The sequence below is a fragment of the Trachemys scripta genome, chromosome 9 (genome assembly GCF_013100865.1).
Source record: "Trachemys scripta elegans isolate TJP31775 chromosome 9, CAS_Tse_1.0, whole genome shotgun sequence".
NCBI lineage: Eukaryota > Metazoa > Chordata > Testudines > Emydidae > Trachemys > Trachemys scripta.
The window spans coordinates 19685756-19707869 of NC_048306.1; the positions used below are offsets into that span (position 1 = coordinate 19685756).

At 35.1% G+C, this 22114-nt stretch overlaps 1 protein-coding gene across 4 annotated transcripts in view; it reads left to right on the top strand.

Annotated features, from left to right (window-relative positions):
* The window catches only part of ATRX (ATRX chromatin remodeler), a 137069-nt gene that overhangs the window by 40033 nt on the left and 74922 nt on the right, over positions 1 to 22114 (top strand). For all 4 annotated transcript variants that reach the window (XR_004647076.1, XM_034781200.1, XM_034781199.1 and 1 more), the window contains 5 exons: positions 2895 to 3004; positions 5280 to 5347; positions 6440 to 9387; positions 14841 to 14913; positions 21315 to 21445. Coding sequence is in view for 3 of the 4 variants with exons in the window: in XM_034781200.1 (XP_034637091.1) it covers positions 2895 to 3004; positions 5280 to 5347; positions 6440 to 9387; positions 14841 to 14913; positions 21315 to 21445 (3330 nt within the window). In the remaining variant the exon portion in view is untranslated. The remainder of the gene's footprint in view (positions 1 to 2894; positions 3005 to 5279; positions 5348 to 6439; positions 9388 to 14840; positions 14914 to 21314; positions 21446 to 22114) is intronic.

Consider the following 22114-nt stretch of genomic DNA (forward strand, 5'->3'; position numbering starts at 1 on the left):
TTGTATCTTTGGCTGTCTTCTAAATGTGACAGTTTTGGTAATGTTTTGTGTGTTGTTTCCTGTCCACTGTGTAATGGACAGAGACTAGCAACTCCTCTTGCATTAGACACCAAGCACTCATTGGCTGATAATGACTTTTGACAACTATCATCTTGGGCCACATTTGGTCGTGTGACCTAGTTGTGATAGGCTCTGTATTTAATTAGTGATTGCCTCATAACCATCTAACTCCTGTCTTCCTTAACTATTCCTCCTTTTCCCCCCAAATAAAAGTTTTGGTTAAACTGAATGTTTCTGAGACTCTTGCTGCCTGCAGATGTACTGATAAACATGGCCTCATTTTTTATCTTGAAATATTTTTAATGATGGTAATGTAAACCATTTTAGCAAGAACACAGACCTTGTAACTTTATTTAAAAAAAAATACTGTAACCTTGCAGTATAGCTTGAATAAAAACAAGCATAACAGTCAGATATTGATATAGCCAGGTATTTATTTACCATTCAAATCTGGTGAAATTTCTGTGAGGAGAAGACAGAATTTTGAATACTCTGATATTCATGAAAATAGAACACTGATAATAGCATATGTAGTATAAAATCACTGACCAGATATACTAATGGCAATATTCTTTGATTCAGATCTTGTCATGGTCATCCATACTAGTAGTCTACAGTATTGAAATAGGCTGTATCTGGCACACCGCTTACTACAGGATGTGGCTATTTACCTTGTGAGCAAGAGAATATTAAACATATATTTCATACTTGGCTTTGGCAGCCAGGAAACTTCTAGGTGAAATTCAGGATTTTAATTACCATTTTCAAAGTGGCACACCTCTGTCAAGAGCTGCTTTCCACACTCTAACCTGCCACACAGTTTGTATTCATATCAATCTAGTGAACCAAGCTTAAGGTCCTAAAGGATGAGGCTTGAGTGGGCATGGAGTTCCTTGGTAACAGGATGTCAACTATGGAATTTTACTGCCAATACCATAATATTATAAAACTACAGCTTTTTCCTATTCTTTGGTTCTGACCTTTTATAAGAACCAGTTTAGACACTATGGGAGGGATAAAATCTTCAAAATGTTTGAGGAGTTACAGAAATGGTGCAACTGGCCTGGGATTGGTCAGGTCTTCGTATATTCTTTTTATAGATGTGGTGCTGAACAGGATTGTAAAGTGAAAATGCTAGCCAAATGTTTCTTGTCCTCTTCCTGGTAAGCTGAATTGTCAGTTAAGAGATCTGACCATCTTGTCAAAATTAAGGATAATATACTGATTCTGATCCAGCTATAACCTGCAGTTCTGCAGGATAAAACACCATAAATCTTTGCCTCTAGACTAGTTCTTGGAAAAAATGGGGTTGAGCAAGTCAAACTTGTATATCCTGTTGTGAAGTGTTCGGGACTCAAGTGCTAGCATAGGGAATTCCATAAATAAAATAACATTTTTTCCTTCAGTCACAAAAATGTGTTTCTTGTTAGCCAAAGGAAGGAAAAGCCAAGCATATACAACAGGGGCTGGAAAGCTGTTTTGCTGTACCTATTTTACAAAACCCATCTTAAGCCTGAAGTTGGTTTAAGGATTTGAAATGCCCTTTCCATTTCATATCAAGTACTTTGTTCTAAGAATCCCAAAATATTCTCAAGTCTGTTAACCCACTCTGATGTACCCAACAGCTGAAAATTTCTGACTCTGAATGAAATTTATTGTTTACCTTTCTTTGTAAAGCTTTCTTCTTCTTTACTTAAGCCTAACAGGCTCTGAGTCCATTTAAGGCTCTGTCTCCAATTTCAAAATCTCTGAATCTTTGCCAGTAGTCTGTATTTTGTTATGGAAAAGTTCAGTAGGTTCCTGAACTCTTTTTTTTGGTATTTCTGCCTGATTCTGTGCGTGTGTTTTAAAGCCTTTAAACAAAGTCTCATTTCTTGGATTCACAACCTCCTGAATTGAGACAGGCGGGCAGGTTGCAGTTGACATAAGTCATCCTGCGGCCTTCTCTTGCTTTACTGCTTGATACCACCTTAAAACACTGGCTGTGGGGTTTCTCAGGTGGCTTCCCCTTTTTCTTGTCAGCATCACTGCTTATAAGTAAGAATAAAAGTTGTTAAATTGAACAGTTTGTATTAAAAGACCACACTACAGGTGGAAGCCCTACCACAGCAAACAGGACTAAACTGGAGTGGTAGCTACCAATAGGATGGTCAAGGTGTATTTTTGTCAAACTGTCATTTCAAATACAGAAAACATTTATAAATGACAAGATAAATGTGAACTTCCAGGACAGTGTATTGAGCAGAATGGTCTGAAGGTGTCCTGTACAATTGCTTCAAAATATTGTCTTAATCTATTTTGATCTTATATAACGTTTCACACGAAACCAGAGAGGATTTTATTTATATTTTTAACTTGTTTCATAGACTTGTTTTCCTTATTTCTCATTCAGAAATAAATTTAAAAATCTGAAGGAAATATAATTAAAATATTTATTTATAAACTGCCATGGTATTTTATGAAGAAGAATAACTGAAAGTTGAGCGATTTCACTGTACAATGCAGGACCATGATTAAGTGTATTTTTACTGACAATTCAGGTATGTCCTCATAAAATAACAAGTTAATCCAAGTGTATAACCTCACAAAGGAAGACATTTCTCCTGGTTAAATTTTATCCGGAAAGGAGATAATGGCCCAAAAACTCTTCATTAGCCTTTTAGAAAAAGGTGAGTGGGCATAGAAAGTTTCCTCGAAAGCTGGGTGGTAAAGCATTAGAGTGGGTTTTGAAGTAAACAAATAATTTGACAAACCAAAATGTTGTAACAAGGAAACACAATAGTTGTTCATAGATTTCTTTTAAAAACTAATATGTGGTTTATAATCCTCTATAGAGGAAGGATTGCATGGAATTGTGAGCTGTACAGCCTGTGGGCAACAGGTGAACCATTTTCAAAAGGATTCAATCTATAGACATCCTACACTGAAAGTCCTTATCTGTAAGGTATGTAATGAGTGAATTGTACTCAATGTGCCTTCACCTTTTTTTAAAAAAAATAAGATCTATCACTACTTGTTTTCTGTGCGTATTGTTTTCTCTTGTTAGCCTTTTAAACTTTGCAATGTACATAAACAAGGAAACTGGTAGCAGAAAAGGGAAAAGCAAGTATTAAAATGTGAAGTTACACAGATGAAGCTTATACACCACAAATGTTTAATATATTGTGGTTTCTTTGGAATTTATTTTTAAAGTGTTAATAAGTTTGGAATTTATCATGAAACTACTCTAATTTTGGTGTTTATGGTTTTATATGCTAATTTATGGCAGCTTTCCCACTGGCTGTGAATGGTCAGTACCACAGTCCAGAATTCTGTAGCACTGATCACTATGGGTAGATCACCTCCAGTCCATGTCCATTCCATCATGCCCCTACATTAAAGCCTTTTAAGGAAGCAGCATAGAGTGGCTTACATTGGCCCAATGCTGTGCCTGCAATGGGGGAATTCACCCATGCCCTGTTGTGTCAATGCTTTTAAGCTGGTGGAGTGGCATATAGGGTCTGTGATGTGGGCTGTATTTGGCCTTCAGGTATTTTAGTTAGTCCAGTATTATATCCTTAAGAATTGACACACTGGATCTAAACTGAGGTCCATCTTGTCCAGTATCCTGACTCAGACTATGGGGCCAATACCAGCTGCTTCTGAGGAAATTACAAAAACTCTGAAGAAAGTAGCTACAGAATAACCACAAGGAACCTTGCTTCCAGTCCCCAGTAAAGCTCTGAATCCTTTCCAAAACTCTTGATTTTTTTTAATCCTTACCATTGTAACTCTGAATAGTCTTGTTACATGTATAAGTGTCCAATCTATTTTTTTAATCTCGCTAAACTCTTAACCTCAACTATGCCTTGTGTCAGTGAGTTCTACTGATTAATTGTGAGGTGATATTTACTTTTATCGGTTTTGCATTTCCTTTCTTTTAAATTCATTGGATGCCACCTTGTTTTTTAATATTATAAAAAGGAGAACAGATCAGGAATTCTCTATATCTTTCATTATTTTCTATCCCTGTGTCATTTCCTTTCTTATTTGTCTCCTAACTAAGGTAAACATTGCCAGACTTTCAAATATCTCATAATGCGGGAATTTTCCTGTGTCTCTTAACAATTCTTGTTGTGTGTCTCTGAATCATGTTTTTGCTATAACTTTTTTTGATATAGGATGACCAGGTATTGAACTCTGTATTCCAGGTGAGGGTGCATCATTACTTCACACACACCACATATAGGCAGATTCCGAAGCTGTTTTTCAGGATTGTGAAGACAGTGGGTACAAGTGAGGGCAGAATTTGGTCTACAGTCTTTAGGCAGCCCTTATTCAAGGAAAACTGATAAGTCACTGGAGCGCTACTTAAATAAAGACTGAATAAGGACGTCAGAATTTGACCTAACAAATTCAGGAACTGCAATCATTACTATTAATCAAGTGAGCTTAATGTTTAGCAGTCTTTGGTGGCACACAAATCTTATTTAAAAAGTTTTAAGCGTAATTTCATAAGCTCTGTTCCTGTACTAATTGTTGTATTGCTAACATCAACAACCACATGAGGTTGAAATGATAGATTGAATAAAATTCTACATTCCAATGAAGGTATGTAATTTTGATTCTTACTGTGGTGCCAGTGTAGCCTGCTAGTGTAGACGCAGCTTATACCAACAGAAATTTTTCTTTCAGTTTGACATTAGCTACATCAGCGGAAGCCCTCTTCCATTGACATAGTTGCAGCTACACGGGGGGTTTTGTTGGTTTAGCTATGTGGGTCAGGGATTTTTTTGTTTTGTTTTGTTGTTTTTTTCTTTCCACGCCCCTGACCAATGTAGCTATGCAGACATAAGTGTAGACCAAAACTGAATATAAAAAATAATAGTCAACTTGGAAGTTTTAGAATACAAAAAAACTGTGGCCTTCAAAAGAAGGCAAACACGTTTAATTTTCAAATAAGGCTTGTACCATTCAATTCATAAAAGTCATTGTTTGGGAGCTGCTGTGTCTTTGGAGACTGTTAAAATTAGTTACAATTTTGTAAACAGCAGGTGAAAATGAGAGAGAGAACATTTTAAAGGGGTTTCTAGTTTTCATTTATAGACAGTGATCCGAAGTTCTAAGAACATTTTAAGAGTCTGACTTTAATGCATTCATTAGACTAAGTCATAAAGATTTATTAAATTCCATCTCACTTTAATTGAAAAAAATTCCTTGTCCACCTATTTCCCTTGCAGACTTGCTACAAATATTATATGAGCGATGACATTAGCCGTGATTCAGATGGAATGGATGAACAGTGTAGGTAAGTATGTAAACACCACTATAATATTACCCACATCAATTAAAGCAATAATGAAATGCCCACTGTCCAGCCAACAGACCCATAATATTATGTTGATATTTCAATTTTAAATTTTAGTACAAACTAGGAAAACCTAAATATAAGGAAATCAAATAGTTAGCCCTGTTGGTTAAAAGTTGAATATCACATGTCTAAAACCTAAACATAAGTTTATGTATACTTAGTTAAGTTTCCAACACCAGCTTTATATTTGTCTTCTGATCATTATCCCATAAATAGCATTTATCAATGGGCCACTAAAGCTCACTTTCCCAGAGAAATCTTGATATATTGGTCTGTAAACTGCAAACCCACTAACATATATATGAGGTAGAAGCTAAAACCCTCACTCGCTATTATGTCATCAACCAGAGGCCACGTTGTCTCATATTGCTATCCAGATATGGTCCACTCAGAACTTTTGCATCTGTCCAGTAAACCAAGAATAGGTTTATTCTATCCCTTTCACTTTCTGGTCTTGGTCAGACTATGTGCTCCAGACATGTTGCAAAAAGAAAAATTTTCTCCTACGTACACTGAGTATACACGGTTCAGGACACCTTTTCCCCCCACCCCATCCAGTACCTCATGAAACCCTGCAAAATGGGCCTCAGTAGCCCTGTACCTATGATATAGGTCAGAAAGGGAGGTGCAGTTTGTATCTTTGTACTACAAAAGACTGTACTCTTTAATTCTCGTACTGAACAGGGAAGACTTAAGTTTCTTTCATGTGGCAATTTTTTAGGTTCTCTTGCTATCATATGGAGGCTAGGCAAGGGTTTTTGGAGCTGTACTTGAATATTTCTGGTTTTCTGAACTGTTAGTTCAACATTTTAATCTACTGCCTTTCGATGTCTCTTGTTAATTATTGTGCTTCAATAATGTTCTAAACTAGTAGATATCTGCTTGCTATCTTTTGAAATGAAACTTTTGCCTTTGATTATAACTGTTTGATAATTTTTAAAGTTTGATTTAATTAAACTTTATTTGTCTAAATAATTAATGTAATTTGTTTTTCGGTAGCATTTTAACATTTCCCAATCATCATTTCAGATGGTGTGCTGAAGGTGGAAATTTAATTTGCTGCGACTTTTGCCATAATGCCTTCTGCAAAAAGTGCATTTTGCGCAATCTGGGCCGAAAGGAGCTCTCAGCCATAATGGATGAAAATAACCAATGGCATTGCTACATTTGCCACCCAGAACCTTTGTTGGACTTGGTCACTGCATGTGACAGTGTTTTTGAAAATTTAGAACAGTTATTGCAACAAAACAAGAAGAAGATCAGAGTTGAGAGTGAGAAAAGTAAAATATATGATCACACACTCAAATTTTCTCCAAAGAGAAATATTTCAAATTGTAATGGAGAAGAAAAGAAATTAGATGACTCATATTCTGGTTCTTTAACCTATTCCTATAAAGCACTAATGGTGCCAAAAGACATGCTTAAAAAGACAAAAAAACTGGTTGAGACCACAACTAATATGAACGCTAGTTTTGTAAGTTTTTTGAAAACGGCAGCAGAAAATTCAGAAATAAACTCTACCATACAGCTACGTCAGCTGAAAGCTTTTAAATCTGTTTTGAGTGACATAAAAAAAGTTCATTTAGCATTAGAAGAAGGTCTGAATCAAGAGATTCAAGCTTTGGATGTTAAAATCAAAGAGAAGAATACCAAAGAGAAAAAAACTGATATTAAACTAGAAAAAAATGAAGTGAAAAGAGATGAAGGAAAGGAACATACAGAGTTGAAAGAGGACACTGTAAAGTCAGTGAAAAAAGCTGTGTCAGAACAGCCTGACAATGAGCCCATGGACCAAAATGTTCCAGCAACACAACGAACAGAAAACAAGAATACTAGCAGTGAAGATAAAAAGTCTGAGACAAATGAAGAGCCTCAATATGAACCTAATAGTACTGAGGCTTTAGACATGGATATTGTGTCTGTTCCTTCATCAGTCCCTGAAGATATTTTTGAGACTCTAGAATCGGCTATGGAAACTCAGAGTGCAGCAGATGAACAGGGCAATGGAAGTACAGCAACAGAGCTGGAGACAGTAAATGTTAATATAAAATGTGCTACAGCTTCAAAAGACATTAAAGGGGGTACCAAGTTAAAAGCACCAGCTAAAGTAAGAAAAGAATTGTTTGTAAAACTGACTCCTGTTTCCCTTTCTGATTCTCCAGTTAAAGCTGAAGATCAAGACAGTAATCCAGTGAAGGGAGATCAGAATGCTGATTTAATACCCAAGGCAGAAAACTGTGATTCTGGAAAAGAAAATCATTACATTGGTAATGAACGCTCACCTGAAAATGAAACTGTCCCCTTGGTAGAGGAATCTGATCTCAGGAGGTCTCCACGTGTGAAGACTACACCTCTGAGGCGTCAAACAGACATGAATCCTTTAACATCTAATTCAGAAGAGGACAGCAATGACGCATACTGTGAGAAGCGCAAGCAAAAATCATCCACCCAGTCAATGAGAAAAAAAGATAAAAGAAATTCTTCTGACAACACTACTGATCATCCTAAACCTAATAAGCTTTCTAAATCAAAAAAATCAGACATATTGGACCAATGTTCAGATTCAGATGAGATGCCAGCAGTCCTTAAAGAAGTAGCCATGATGAGTCATAGTTCCTCGGATATTGATAGCAATAGTGAGACATCCAATAATATTCAGAAGAATGCTTTAAATGATCGAACGAAACAACCAGTGAAGTATGAGAATGGAAAGCGCAAAAGAAAAAGCTCCACTTCTGGTTCAGATTTAGTTGCCAAAAAAGGCAAATCAACTAAAGGCTCCACTTCTGCAAAAAAGAAACGACAGAACCCTTCAGATTCTTCAAATTATGACTCCGAGTTAGAAAGAGAGATAAAGAGTTTGAGTAAAATAGAGTCTGCAAAAAAAGCCAAAAAGAAATACCCCAGAAAAGAAGAGAATTATGATTCTTCTGAAGAAGAACAGAATAAAAAAGGATCTACTAGTAAGAAAAAAATAAATTTGAAGAAACAGCAGGTTGAATCATCTGATGATGCTGAGAAGTCATCCCCAGAGAAAGAGGAGACTAATCATTCTTCTGAAGATAAAAAAATTAGGAAGGGGACAGCAGTCAATGAAAAGAAAAACAGAGATTTAAAAGAAAGAACTCCGAAGGGGAAGCATGACGGATCATCTGATACTGAGAAATCATCCCTGGAGAAAGAGGAGAGTTGCCATTCTTCTGATGGTAAAAAGAGAGCAGAAGCAAAAGAAAAGAAAAACAGAAATTTGAAAAAGAGAAAGGTACAGAATGATTCTTCTTTGGACGGAACTGAGAAGTCTGCAGCGAAGGAGCAGAGTTGTGATTCTTCAGAAGACAAAACCAAGAATAAAAAAGGAACAGAAGGTAAAGAAAACAAAAAAGAAAACTCGAAAAAGAAAAATGATAAGAAAGAACAAGATGGTGGTTCTTCTGATGGAGATAAATCATCCCCAGAGAAAAAGAGTTGCATTTCCTCTGACAATAAGAGTAAAAATGAAATGGCAGTTGAGGAAAAGAGAGAGAGAAATTTGAGAGAGAGAACATTGAAAAAGTTGCAGAATGATTCATCTTCAGATGCTGAGAAGTCCCCAAAGAAAGAGGAGAGTTCTTCTGAAGATGTTAAACAGAATAAAAAACGAATAGAAGCTAAAGAAAAGAAAAAAGTAAGCCACAAAAAGAAAACCTCCAAAAAAGAACAGAATGACTCATTGTCCTCTTCTGATGAGGAGCCTTATGAAGACAATAAAAAAAAGAGTAAAAAGAGTTCCGCTAAGGAGAATAAAAAGGGTAACTTAAAAGTGGAAAAAAGAATTTCTAAAAAACAGAAGGATGACATCACCTGTTCCTCCTCATCAGATGAGGAAGAAAATGATGACCAGAATTCAGCAATCGATGGAAGCAGTGATGAGCAGAAGATTAAGCCAGTGACTGAAAGCTTAATACTGTCCTCCAACACAGGATTTTGTCAGTCTTCAGGTGTGCAAAGGCCTACAATTTGATTAGTATATTAATATGGGGAGATTGATAGTATGAGTTGGGTAGTCATATTGATTTAATAATCTAGTAGTGCAAATGCTTAAGTGAAAATATCTGTAAATGTGACTGTGCATTCCAAAACTTAAGCCATATTTCTAAAACCTGTTTTCTAATGTGATCAGAAGTTTTGTGATGCCACTTGCAACCAGTTATCATTTGACTTGTACTAACCTTGGCAAACAGCCTTTTAACTTAATTTACAAATCACCTCGGCTTTTTATTTAACTGTAATACCTTTTCTAGGAAGAGATTTGAAAAACTGGAGCCAGAGTCTGTAATACCAAGTGGGTTGCATTGTAGGTTGGCTTTCTTATGCCTATTCTTAGTTGCTTTTGTCTGCCTATGAATACAGAACATGAATTGGGTTTAGGTAGTAGAGAACAGGAGAGCTCACATCAGATCTTCTAGCTTTGGGTCATGTAAGGGAGAAGCGTATCAAGCCTTGCGGTATAATGTGGCTTTTGGAGGTTTAACTATAGTTATGCATGTGCACTTTTTAAATTGGGCCTGATTATCTTTGTTTCCCATGAAATAGATTCTAGTAATTTTATTTAACTAAAGTGACACCTGTTGCTAAAGTCTATCAGGCTGCTATTTATTACTTGAGCAGATTTTTATGCATTTTAAAAGTGCTTCTGAGAGCATGGGGGCTAATTCTTTTTCTCTCCCAGACTTGAGGGGAGGACCCCCTTTGATCAGCATCTGATTAGTCCTTTATTCTCTTTAAAAAAAAATTCAAAGCAGCACAGCTGGAACTTTTAGGCTTGGAGAACCTAAAAATAAACAGGAAGGGTGATCTTGAGGCTAAAACGACACTATCAAGTTTCATTTCCAGCTGAACAACTTATATCTACTGTTGTTACTAAGATTACTCTGAGAGAGAAACTTTTTCCAGACTGTTTCCATTGACATTCTATAGTACTTCTTTCTGTACTTGATTTCACTGCATTTCACCCCCTTCCCCATGACTTGTGAGACTGTAGCTGAAACAGAAGATTCAGTAGGCAGGAGTATGCACAGAGAGGGAAGGATGGGGACGAGAGGGCATTGTTGCTTTTTAGTCTTCCTTCTCAAAAAAGTAACAAAATCAAAAAAATCGAAAATGTATTTCAAAGGAGACTATCAGAAAATTAATTAAAAAAAAAAATTAATTCAGAAAATTCAAGTTGACAGTGTTCCTGTAAAGCACAGACCTCAGGAACTCCCAAGTTCTGTTTCAAGTTCTGCCACAGACTGTTTGACTTCTGGGGAATTATTGAACCTTTGTGTTTTATTATCCCTATTTGTAAAATGGAGAGAATACTTGCCAATTTCATAAGGGTGTTATAGTACTTTATTCAGTAATGTTTGTAAATTACTTTGAGATCTTTGGATAGAAGGCACTATAAAAGAGCATAGTTTTGTTAATATATTGAGCCAATGCTTTTAGAGTAGTATTTACTGATACATTTTGTTTATATATTACGATTCTGATTATAATAGGGTCAAAATCTAAAAGAGTTAGGCAGAAATCTTGTAAAAAAAGTTGATTTTCATGTACAATTAGAGTGGAGCTGGAACATGCTAATTTACCTAACAAGCAGTGGTATAATGGGTGTTGTTAAATTCTGAAGGGGTTGTTTTTGTTTTTTAAATCTTCTGCTTTAGGGAGAGATGATCTTATGCTCATTGTTAATGTAGGAGCTTCTAATCTACCTAGTATCAATGGATTGATTTAACCATTCTTAAATTAAAAATTTAAGGCTCTTCGCTGGTCTCTTATTTAAAGAATTTAGACTGTTCAGAAAGTCTGGCAACTGCAGATAGTTCCAGTTCTATTTATAAGATATGTTCCCTGTTTTAAGTTATTTTGATTTGGAATCAGTGCGATTAATTCAGCTCTGAATATGCAGTAAGCACAAATTTTAACATAAAGTTTTCTGTACCTCTCTCGTGTGTTCCACCTAGAGAATACCTTAGAGGAGATTTGGTGTGTTATAAGAGCTACTTAACACTGAGCCATTATTCAAATTCCAACAGGTCATTTTAGTGTATGTGTCAGTATGGATTCCAGTGCAGTTGTGCATGCACCGCATGCATGTGAGATTAAAGTCTTTGGACTAGAAATGTCTTTTGGAGCCATGTATGTGCTGTGTGTCTAGTCACGCTACAGTGCCGGGGAGAAAGGGTGAAGCAACTGTAGCCCTTCCCTCAATTTCTCTTACCACCTATGGCAGTGAGAGTGAACAATGGTGCTTGAGTCGCTACTAATTTTCATTTGCTGATTATTCTACCCAACAATTCTTATCTTGCCAATCATCTGCCTAACTAGTAGGAAATCTTAATGTCCAAAAGACCACTACACAATTTGACATGACATATACAGTAGTTGTTAAGTAGAGGTTCAAAAGTGAAGCTGCTTGATATATAGGTCAATATTGTGGAGCATTAATAAAAGATTTCACTATACCTGACTTTTTTGCCAGTACTAGTAGTCCAATTTTCAGTGGGCTATTAAATTTACACAAGTTCATGCCATTTAATATAAAAATGTAAAGAGAATAGAATTAAAGATATAGAATGTTTTTCTTCCTTAAATGGGCGGGCCATAAACTTCAAGATACTACTCAGACAAGGATCTAAGGGTGACAAATGGAAACTTAAACCATTATCTCAATGTCTGGCAGCATTTAGGAATTCAAGCATACCTATATGGTAGAGGAGTATACCACAAACCATAATGGTAATGTACAAGATAACATTATTTCTGCAGCTTCATGAAAGTGCAAGGTGAAGAATTTTATACAGTTTAAAGAGAGACTCCTCTTCCCCAAGTCCTTACATAAAATTACATCAAATAATCTAATAGTGATATCCTATAAGGAAAACGGTTCATCATTTTGTGAATCATATTACACGAATGATATCAAAAAATTGTAAAGAAGTAAGAAGCAGTGTAGCCCATAGGGCAAGTTTGCCCATGATATTCACCCCATTATATGCACTGGCTTGCCTTCTATTCTATTCTGCTGTAATGCAAGAAGACTACAGGCCTATATCCTGTAAGATATTAGCTGGAGCATAAGTTAGCATAACTGTGGTTAAGTAGGCTGTCTCCCTTAGCACAGATCAATGGTTACCTTTAGATTTGGGGAACTAACGTTTGTTCAACAGTAGGAGCTAGAATGTTCCAGTAAGTGCTACTACAAGGAACGTGGAAGTAATAACTACAAATCCACTTAAGCAAGGGATGACGGTATGATCATGCGCTGAAATGGTAGTCACACATATCAATATGTTAACATATAAAATAAGTGCACCTCAGTATTATACTGGTAAAAAGGCTACATGTAAGCATATGAGCAGATGATGCTTAGGCCCTGTAACAGGGCAGTCACCATGTGGTCCGGGGCTGGTCTTTCCCACTGGGCCTCTTCCGTTGCTGTCTGCTTCTTTTCTACTTGACCCTTCAACTCATTGGGGGACTTGTACCATTGGACACTGCATGCCAGAGACAGAGTTGGTCCATTTGTCCCCAGCTAAGGGTGTGAACATGCAATTCTAAAGCTTATACATAGAATGATACCACAGATTACCCTGATCCTGTATTATCTTTATCTTATGTGGCTTGGATCATTTCTAGCTTTCTCCATTATTTTAATAAAGGTATCTAAGGTTTTATTTTGCCCTCAGTGTGAGTGTCCTTGTTACTCACCCTGAAACTCCCCACAAAATATCGAACTCCTTAGTGTGAATTCTGTGTAGCCTGATTCTGGGAAAAGAACCTTATTGCAGTCAGATCAATTGGTCATTAATCTAAACATTATCAACCTTAAAAAAGGTCAGGCAACAATAGGAATGAGAGAGCGTCTGAAGCTTATACCTGTGGATTAAAAAAGGTTATTGGAGGGGGGGGAGGGGGGAATTGCGGCATATGGAAATGGTGGATGAGGCTCAAGCACATGATGGAATGAAGTTAAAAGAGTTGGGTGCTAAGGAACTTGTCCAGCTCCCTTGGATTTCTTTACACCTTTGATTCCCATTGGAATTGAATTGAGCCTTAAGAGACTTTAAGCAGAGGAGAAAATAATTTGTGTGTGGAGTGGACTTCTAAAGGAAGAGAAGCTTCAAGTGTTAACATATTAAAGGTGACCTACAAGTGGAATTTAAAAGTAATCCTCCAACACACTAGCAATATCTGTTGAATGTTCCTACTAACCGAGCAGAGGGAAGTATTGAATGCAAGAACTCTACTGACACTTCACCGTTCTTTAGTAGGTCCCCTGATATTCAGTCCTACTGTTGATTGCTGGCTGGCTCCCACTCTATGGCAATGTTACATCCACTAAAGAACCTTGAAAGCTATATGAAGTATCTACTTTACCGCTTATGGACCAATTACTCTTTTCATTGGTGTTCTGTAGCTGCATCAACGTTTCTAACTAAAAACAGTCGGTTAGTAAGAGTGCTAGATATCACTGGACCATCAGAAATTTGTTTTTAAAAAATGAATTTTCAGTGGGTAGACTGAATGTCCATAGACTATACTGGAAGTAGTTTAGCACACATTGTCAGATACTCTTGTGTCATTATAATTCCATTTGCAAGCCAACTTTTAAAAGACTTAATAACATTTTAAGGAAAAAATACAGTGTGAACTAAAAAGGTAGGTGGCAGGGTCAAGATGCTCCCTTCTCTTATATATGTAATTTTAAGGAAGGAAAAAATTTCCTCCTGCTTAAGTTGACTTCTGGTTTTAATAGATAAGTTAGGTACATTAACTTCCTGCATTTGTGAGGTATGTTATATAATAAGCTGAATTTTGATATTGTTGCTCTAAGGCTAATGAACATAGTTCTCAAAATATAAGTCTTCATATATAAATGTGCTTGCTTTAAGATGGATGGGTGTCATGTGGTTTTCCTTGGTAGTACAGAGAGGGAAGTAGATCAGCAGGAGAAACTTCTCCTGCTGGAATAGTTCTTGTGAAGACTAGGCAGCTCAGTTCTGAGTAAGCAAGCTCTTGTATACTTGGAAGTTGATAGTACTGTTGCTTATTTGCCATTATCTTTTCAGTCTATGTGAATTTGGTGATGGGAATCCAGTCATGAACAATAAAATCTTAAATTTTTATTTTTAAAATACCTGAAGAATGGCTCATTCAATTATTGTGCATTTTAAAGTAAAATCTATACAGATTATGGCTTTATTTTATATGGTATTAAAGATTTGCTTGCCACTTACAATAGTAGATATAGATGTTAACAAGGCTCTTGCTTCAAAGAGCTTTCTACTGTTAGATATTGTATGGGGGAATACTTATTTGTCTACGTAAGATAGTTCACATATAATAGAAAATTTATATGTGCATTGCTGGTTTTATCCTTATGTCAAATGTCTGACTTTTTTCCCAGGGGATGAAGGAGAGACTAAATCGGGGGCTGTTCCAATGGAGGAGGAGGAGGATGATGACGATCCTGAGAATAGGTATGATTCCATCCATAAGGACTTTAAAAAGATTATAACACACCCTAGGCGTGGGCGCAAACCGGCGCAGCGGAACAGCAAGCAGGTTGTAAAAACCAGGACTGCCTGCCTTGTAAAGACTCGCTCACAGGCTTCCCGCAAGTTTGAACGAGAGGCCAGAAAACAGAGGCCAAAATCCAGAAATGCAAAGAAAATATTTAGAAGTGTTAACTAACACACCTTGCATAGGGTGTGTTATAAATGCATTGCAGCACTGTCTGTTTTATATTCCTATGTAAAATGTGGGTTTTGTGATAAGCTCTTCATTGAGACAAGTAAAAGCCTGCTTTGATAAATGTGAATTTCAGCTACTTATATGAATAGATGATAAAAATTGGCATCTGTGCAATATACAGTGATAAAATCTTTATAGTGGATCTTGATTATTAGTGCTACATAATTTTTTTTATTAAAACACCTTTTCTCATTAGAAAGATAAACCAATGAGGTTTAATTAATTGATGAGTACCTGAAATCACCTACGTGATGGTTAAGGTCTTGATGCTACAAGCACTCATACATAGGCTTACTTTCCATCAAAGGAACTACTCACATGCGTAGTGAAGCATGTGCATGAGTGATTTCAGGATCTGGGCCTATATATTATTTAGTTTTAAAATTTAAATTTATAAAAACTAATAGATATAACTTTAGTTTTAGGTTGTTTTTTTAAACGTATGTAATATTTTACTATTACAATGTAGTCGTCAAAAAGTAGCTTGGATAGCGAATAAAATAAAATGTAAAAGTTTGGCTTTCTAATTAGTAACAGCATAAACAAAGTATTAATTTAAAGGGACTCAATGCTAAACACTCAATTATGAGCAGGAGTTTCTTTTTGGAAGCTGTTGTAGTTAGATTAAGTTTTTCCAAGAAAACTTTATATAGTATTTCTGAAACTGAATTTTTTTTGTCCTGTAGTAAATGTGGGACCGACTTTGTAACTTTGCAACACAACTGTTGATGGAGTCTGCTTTTCTGCTTCTGAGCCTTATTAGCATAGAACATGGTGTCTGTTCCACAAAGTAACTGCCTTTTGTTACATAGCTGAAGTGAATTTAAAAACATAATTTTGTTATATGGACTTCAGTTGGGTACAGAAATATTGCTGCTAATCTAGCTCTTCTGTATGTTCAGTTTTAAAATGTAAGCATTTTAATTCACTTTTTTAAAAAAAAACTTTTTAGGGACTGACAGCACAAGTTCATAAGCACAACATTTAAACATTGTTAACCTTATTTTTATTTAAATATACTTTAATTTCACTCTACCTTTGTTACATTTTTAAGAATTTGTGGTTGATAATTCAGCTGATTTAAAGCAAATATTTATCATAGAAAGCGCAGCATTTTACAGTACAAATGTTAACTGGTAGATTTTACCTATTAGCTTGGGGGGATTATCCTGTTTCTCAATACAACCCCAACAGGTCTTGAACAAAATAGATTTGATCACTAAATATCATTATTTTCTTTTAGGTATTAAAATCAGTTTATGTAACTTTTCAAACTGAATAATTGTTCAGAATATTTCCTAGATAAAAATGTAAATATACATTTCTGAGTGTAGGGGGAGATAACTGTTACCAAAAACTCTTTCCAACCTTCAGGAAGTAATTGATAACTGAACTCACTAATATTACATTCAATACTCATTGTACTTGGCACCATAATCACTGGTACAAAATTGTAAAAAGATCGAAGACATTTTGAGAAGATTAAAAAAAAAAAATTTTTTTTCTTAACCCAACTTAAAAAAAAATATTTTCTCTCTGACTCAGACAAGCTGCCTCTTTTCTACCAGACCAAAGAGGGTACCTAGTACCCAATGAGATATTTATAGTGTGGGCACTCATGGTTGCAGGTCTCTAGTTTAGAAGTTCTGTTGTTTGAATACATTTGAATGTGAATGACATGAATAATTTTTTTTTTAAAGTCTTGAAATCATCTTTGCCAAAGTGCAATATCTGAGTGGGTCATAATATGACAGGCAGTGCTGTATGCTGTCATTTTATGTTGTGTATTTGTTTATTGTTGGTCCTTTTTGATCTTTTACATGGTACTGTTAATATGTTTGCAGTAGTTTTGTTTATTAAGAGGTAAATAGTGTATTAATGCAGAATGCCTTTAAGTATTTGATGGATGCAATAAATTTTTGTAAAACATTTTTCTTGTCCAAGCATTTAATTTAATGGTAATACTTCTATGAGAGTTTGAAAATCAGATCATTGAAACAAAGGCATAGTACAGTCTATAGAACAAAGTATTTGGTAGATTATTTATCTCAAGGAAAGTATTTTTGTGTGTGTACTAAAAGTCAGTCAAACATACGTATATAAAACTATAAATAAAAATACAACTAAATATTAAAAATATGCTAAAGGTTACATTTAATTACATTTCTAATAGTCTTAAAGGATGGTGCTTTCTATTAGCACAGCCTTATGGTTTTGTCTCTTTAGCCATTTACTTTGGACAATTCGATTATACATATAACTAATGTGTGTTTATGGACACCACCTGTGAGTTGATTTAATTTAATTAAGAAACTTAACACATAGTGTTAATAATTATTTTTAATTAAATTCTTAGCTAAATTTGTTTTACAGTGGCAACATTGTATCCTCAAGATTTTTGACAAGCTATAAATGAGTCAGTCCTTGCCCAAAGATTACTGCCTATTTAGACATTACAGGGCATGGGGAACAGAGTCACAAAGATGTGAAATAACTTGCTAAAGATCACACAGAAAGTCAGTGGCAGAGCTGGGAATAGCATCCAAGCCTCCTCACTTGCAGCCCAGTGTGCTATTGAGTGGATCGCATGGCCCCAGTTTTTGTTTTTGTTTTTATTTTCATTTTAAAGTTTTATAGCATTTAATTGTAATTGATGTTGGCTAAGAATCCACCTCAGTTCTCTGCTCCCAGGAAAATAAATAAATAATCCCCCACAGGTTTGTTGGGGGAAACAGATTTTCACACTATCATAACCTGTATTGTCTTGGCACTTCTACAGTTTGATGGTTAAACAAGTGCTGAAAAGAATAAAAGTTTGTCAGGGTAGGTAACTGTTCATCTTCAGTCTTAATTACTTTCTAAAGATTTGGAAGTTGAATTTGAAGTTGGAATAGATTTTTATTACTTTGAGTGAAGATATAATTTAACTTAATAAAACTGATTTCAAGAACTAAATATCCAGTTTCACATGATGATGTGAATACTGTTATGCCAAACATTTACCAGAAACATTTATAGGGTTTGATCTGTTCAGCACTGTCTTTTCGGTATTGTTTACCCATTTCATTATATATAATCCTTTGATTACACCAAAAGTGGAAAAATAGTCCTAATTTCTAAACATGCTTTACATTTTCAGACTAGAGCACCACTTCAGTGGAACATACTAGAGAGAATCTAGTTTTTGAGGCCCATAATTTGAATCTTTTCTACTAAATAAATAGTTGCATCCCCTGTTGATGTGAAGTGTTTGAATTTTCATTCACTAGCTGAAAAATGAGTGTTTTTAATATCTTGTGGAGCATAAAAGTATTTAGTTATTAATCTGCCAACTTCAGAAATGCTTATTCATTAGTAATCATTAAAATTATTCAGCTTGAGGAAGTTCAGATGATGATCATACTGTGGACAGTGACCTTGGGACCCTTAGGAGCAGTCTGGAATAGAGAAGAAATAGTATTCTATGTGTGCATACTCGAGTTTGTACTTGTGAAGAAATTCTGATGAATGTATTCTTTAGATTTCTCTCAGCAAACATTATTCTGTAAATGTGAAAAAAACCCTTCCTTTTAAGAGTCAAAATCCACTTTATTTAAAATATAAAATATAATTTAAAAGATGGCTTGCAATGCAGGTAAGAATTTATTATCCAATTTCAATTTTACTAACTCTTTTAGCACTATTGAGGATAATGTGAAATCATTTAGGTGTACTGGTACAGGACAGTATGTTGAGACTTCTGAACTTAATTTTAAGTTTTGCAAATTTGTTTTCATTTCAGAACCTTAATCCTGTCCCAGTGTTGAGTGGGTTTCTTATGTAAAAGCTAGCAAACCTACTGGTGATGTCCGCATTACCTAGATTATACTTTAAGATTAAAATAATTTATATATGAAAGTTACAAAATAATTAAAAATTAGGAAATAGTTCCCCTTTTTTGAGAATCCAAGCCATTGTATTCTGAAGAAAATTACAACTGATCTGGGCAAATAAGTACAGTATTGAAATAAAAACTACAAAATGTGGAAGATTTAATTTTCAAATACAGGTAACCATTTATTCCTCCTGTCAGATATTACACACATTCATTAATATTTAAAATTTACTCTGTCTTATTTCTCCTACACGGACTGATACAAAGCTAATTGAAATGGATGGGACTTTGTCCATATGAACTTCAATAAATGTTGGGTCAGGTCCACAAAATTAAGTTTGTTCATATAAGTAATTAAAAGCAACTCTTTAGGTAAACTTGTTTTTTAAAAATAGCTTTACACCATGACTCATCTAGTTATATATGGGTCAAATAATTCTTCAGTGTCTTAATATTTTCACTCTGGATGCTGCAGATCAGTGTGACTTAGTGCACCAACCATAAACATCTTCATGCTCTTGGATAATTTTTTAATTCCCCCCTTTCTTTTAAATTAATAACAATTGAACATGCTAGTCTTGAACTCTTATTTGAAAACATATTAACATGTATTAAAAGATGGAAAATATTGTATGGTTGAAGTGTAATTGCAAAAAACGTGGGAAAATAAAATAGAATGGTCTTGCAAAATTTGGCATTGTTTTTGGGGCACAAATTACTTCCTGGAAAATTAAATAAAATAAAATGTATATTTTTATAGTTCAGTGTGACTACTAATTACTTGAATTATATGACATAAAAAGCAACACAGTAGGGTCAGTTGTTTCTGTGCCAGTTCCAAATGAAGCATAGAACTGTTCAATTTCCTGGCTTTTGAACTTGGTTTCTGATTAAATATAGATATTTCCCCTTTTTGAATAATACATATAGAAAATATAAAATGCTTTTAATCATTACTGCTGAAATGATCGGGTCTGATTGAGAAAATACATGAAGTCTTGCAGTTAACATTGCAGACAGTAGAAATATATTAAAAAATATTACTATTTTTATTCCGCAGTTCCATAGGACCTGATCCCCTATGAGGGACAATTCTTTTTCCCCCCCTTGAAGTAAAGTATCAGATTAAGTCCACAGTTTTCTTGTCCATTTGTACATCACTTTTCCTGTATGTATTTTCATACTGGATTTTCCTGTTGTTGAATTTGTTGAAAGATCCTGTAAATAATGCATTTTTCATAGTCTAAATTATTGTATTTTAACTGAAAATATTTTTGGGGTGGAATGGGAGGCTGAGAAGTTGATCAACCTTTTTTTTGTTCTACAGGAAGTGGGATAATAGTCTGACTCTGCAAGTTTATATAGACCCGTAACTTTTGACAAATCACTGTTTTCTTCATCTGTGGGTCACTATGCCTAAGAGGGTTGCTGGCAGATGTTTGAGGGGGTGTGAGACTGCTCTCATCCCTTTTCTCTGGTCTTTCACTGATGTAGATTTTCCCAGCCGTTGCAACCACATCTTCTTGAGAAACCGTGTGTGCCCTATAAAACACTGCACTTATTCCTGCTGCATCTCCTTTGAAGTACAAGGGCACAGACATAAAGGATTGTAACACATACCTCAGGAACATCTGTCAGGAGCAAAATGTGGAGTTATAGTATAAAAAATTGTTTTAGTGCATATCCTTTACCTTCAGAATTTAAGGTGTTCAGTGCATACTGCCTTTACTACTAATTAAATACATAGAGGAAAGTGTCCAGAGATTGACTGTTGCTTTAACACTGTTTTTGTCTCTAATCGTTTAGAGACTTGGTCCAAAACACTTACATGTTCTTGAGGCCATTAGAGCTATAAATAAATTGTTCAGCTTAATATTGCGTCACTGTTGATTAGAAAAGATGACTGACATGGAAGATGGGACAGGTGGGGAGGAATAAAATGGGCCCAAGTTATTAAATGTTGCTTTAAAAAAACACATTTGAGCAAATCTGCAATAAACATGGTTTAAAATTGGAAAGTGCTTATTTGGGAGCACTGTAAAGAACTGTTTTCAAAGCAGATTACCATGTTTAACATATGAAATGTCAGTTAGAATATCCTCTCATTACCACCATGATTGCTCTCCATTCATAATTCTTTCTGAGCTCACAACCCTGTTACTGAAGTTCCGAATTATATAAGATTACATTTGTCATTCATTGATTTATTGTGTAAGCGATGGAATACATAGTATTTTTTGTTTTACTTCAAAGAATTGCCAAGAAAATGCTTTTAGAAGAAATCAAAGCCAATCTTTCCTCTGATGAGGATGCATCTTCAGATGAAGAATCAGATGAAGGAAAAAAGAAAACTGGAAAGAAAAATGAAAACGCAGAAGATGACGGTGAGCACCAAAATGTGGCAGAAAAAAGTGGTGCTTTAGAATCTGTCATAATTTCAGAAGTCTTTCAGGGAAAAATAACAGCAAAATCAGTAAACAATCCCCAAAGAACATACATTTTTTTGATGCCAACTGCTAAACTTGTTCTGTGGGTTTCTCTGTTTGACTTCTGTAAAAGTGTACTTCTACTTTGTGATCATATCTTTATAACCAATTTAGAACCGAGTATGTGCTAAGCAATATTTGATTAATAAAAGACAAGAAGACATACAGGTATTATTCCTGGGGGAATTCTGCACCAAAAAATTAAAAATTATGCGTACAACATTTTAAAAATTCTGCATATTTTATTTGTCAAAATAATGCAATATAATCATGCTGGTTTCAATTATTTTGGTGATTTATTTAAACTACAATACAATGGATGGAAAATGGGAGTGGGGAGCACTGGAGAAAATCCCTAAACCCCCTTGTCTAATAGTAATGTAACTAGGTTTGACTTCTTATTTCTAGTTATTAGACATCAAATAAATGCTGCCATATGCTCAGTGTTACATCATAGGCAACTGAAGAGCAACTGAGGACTGTGGAATCAAACTCACAATTTATATTGGCTACTGACCATGTCCAGATAGGTCAGTAGCAAACAGTTCATGGAGCACATTTTGTTAG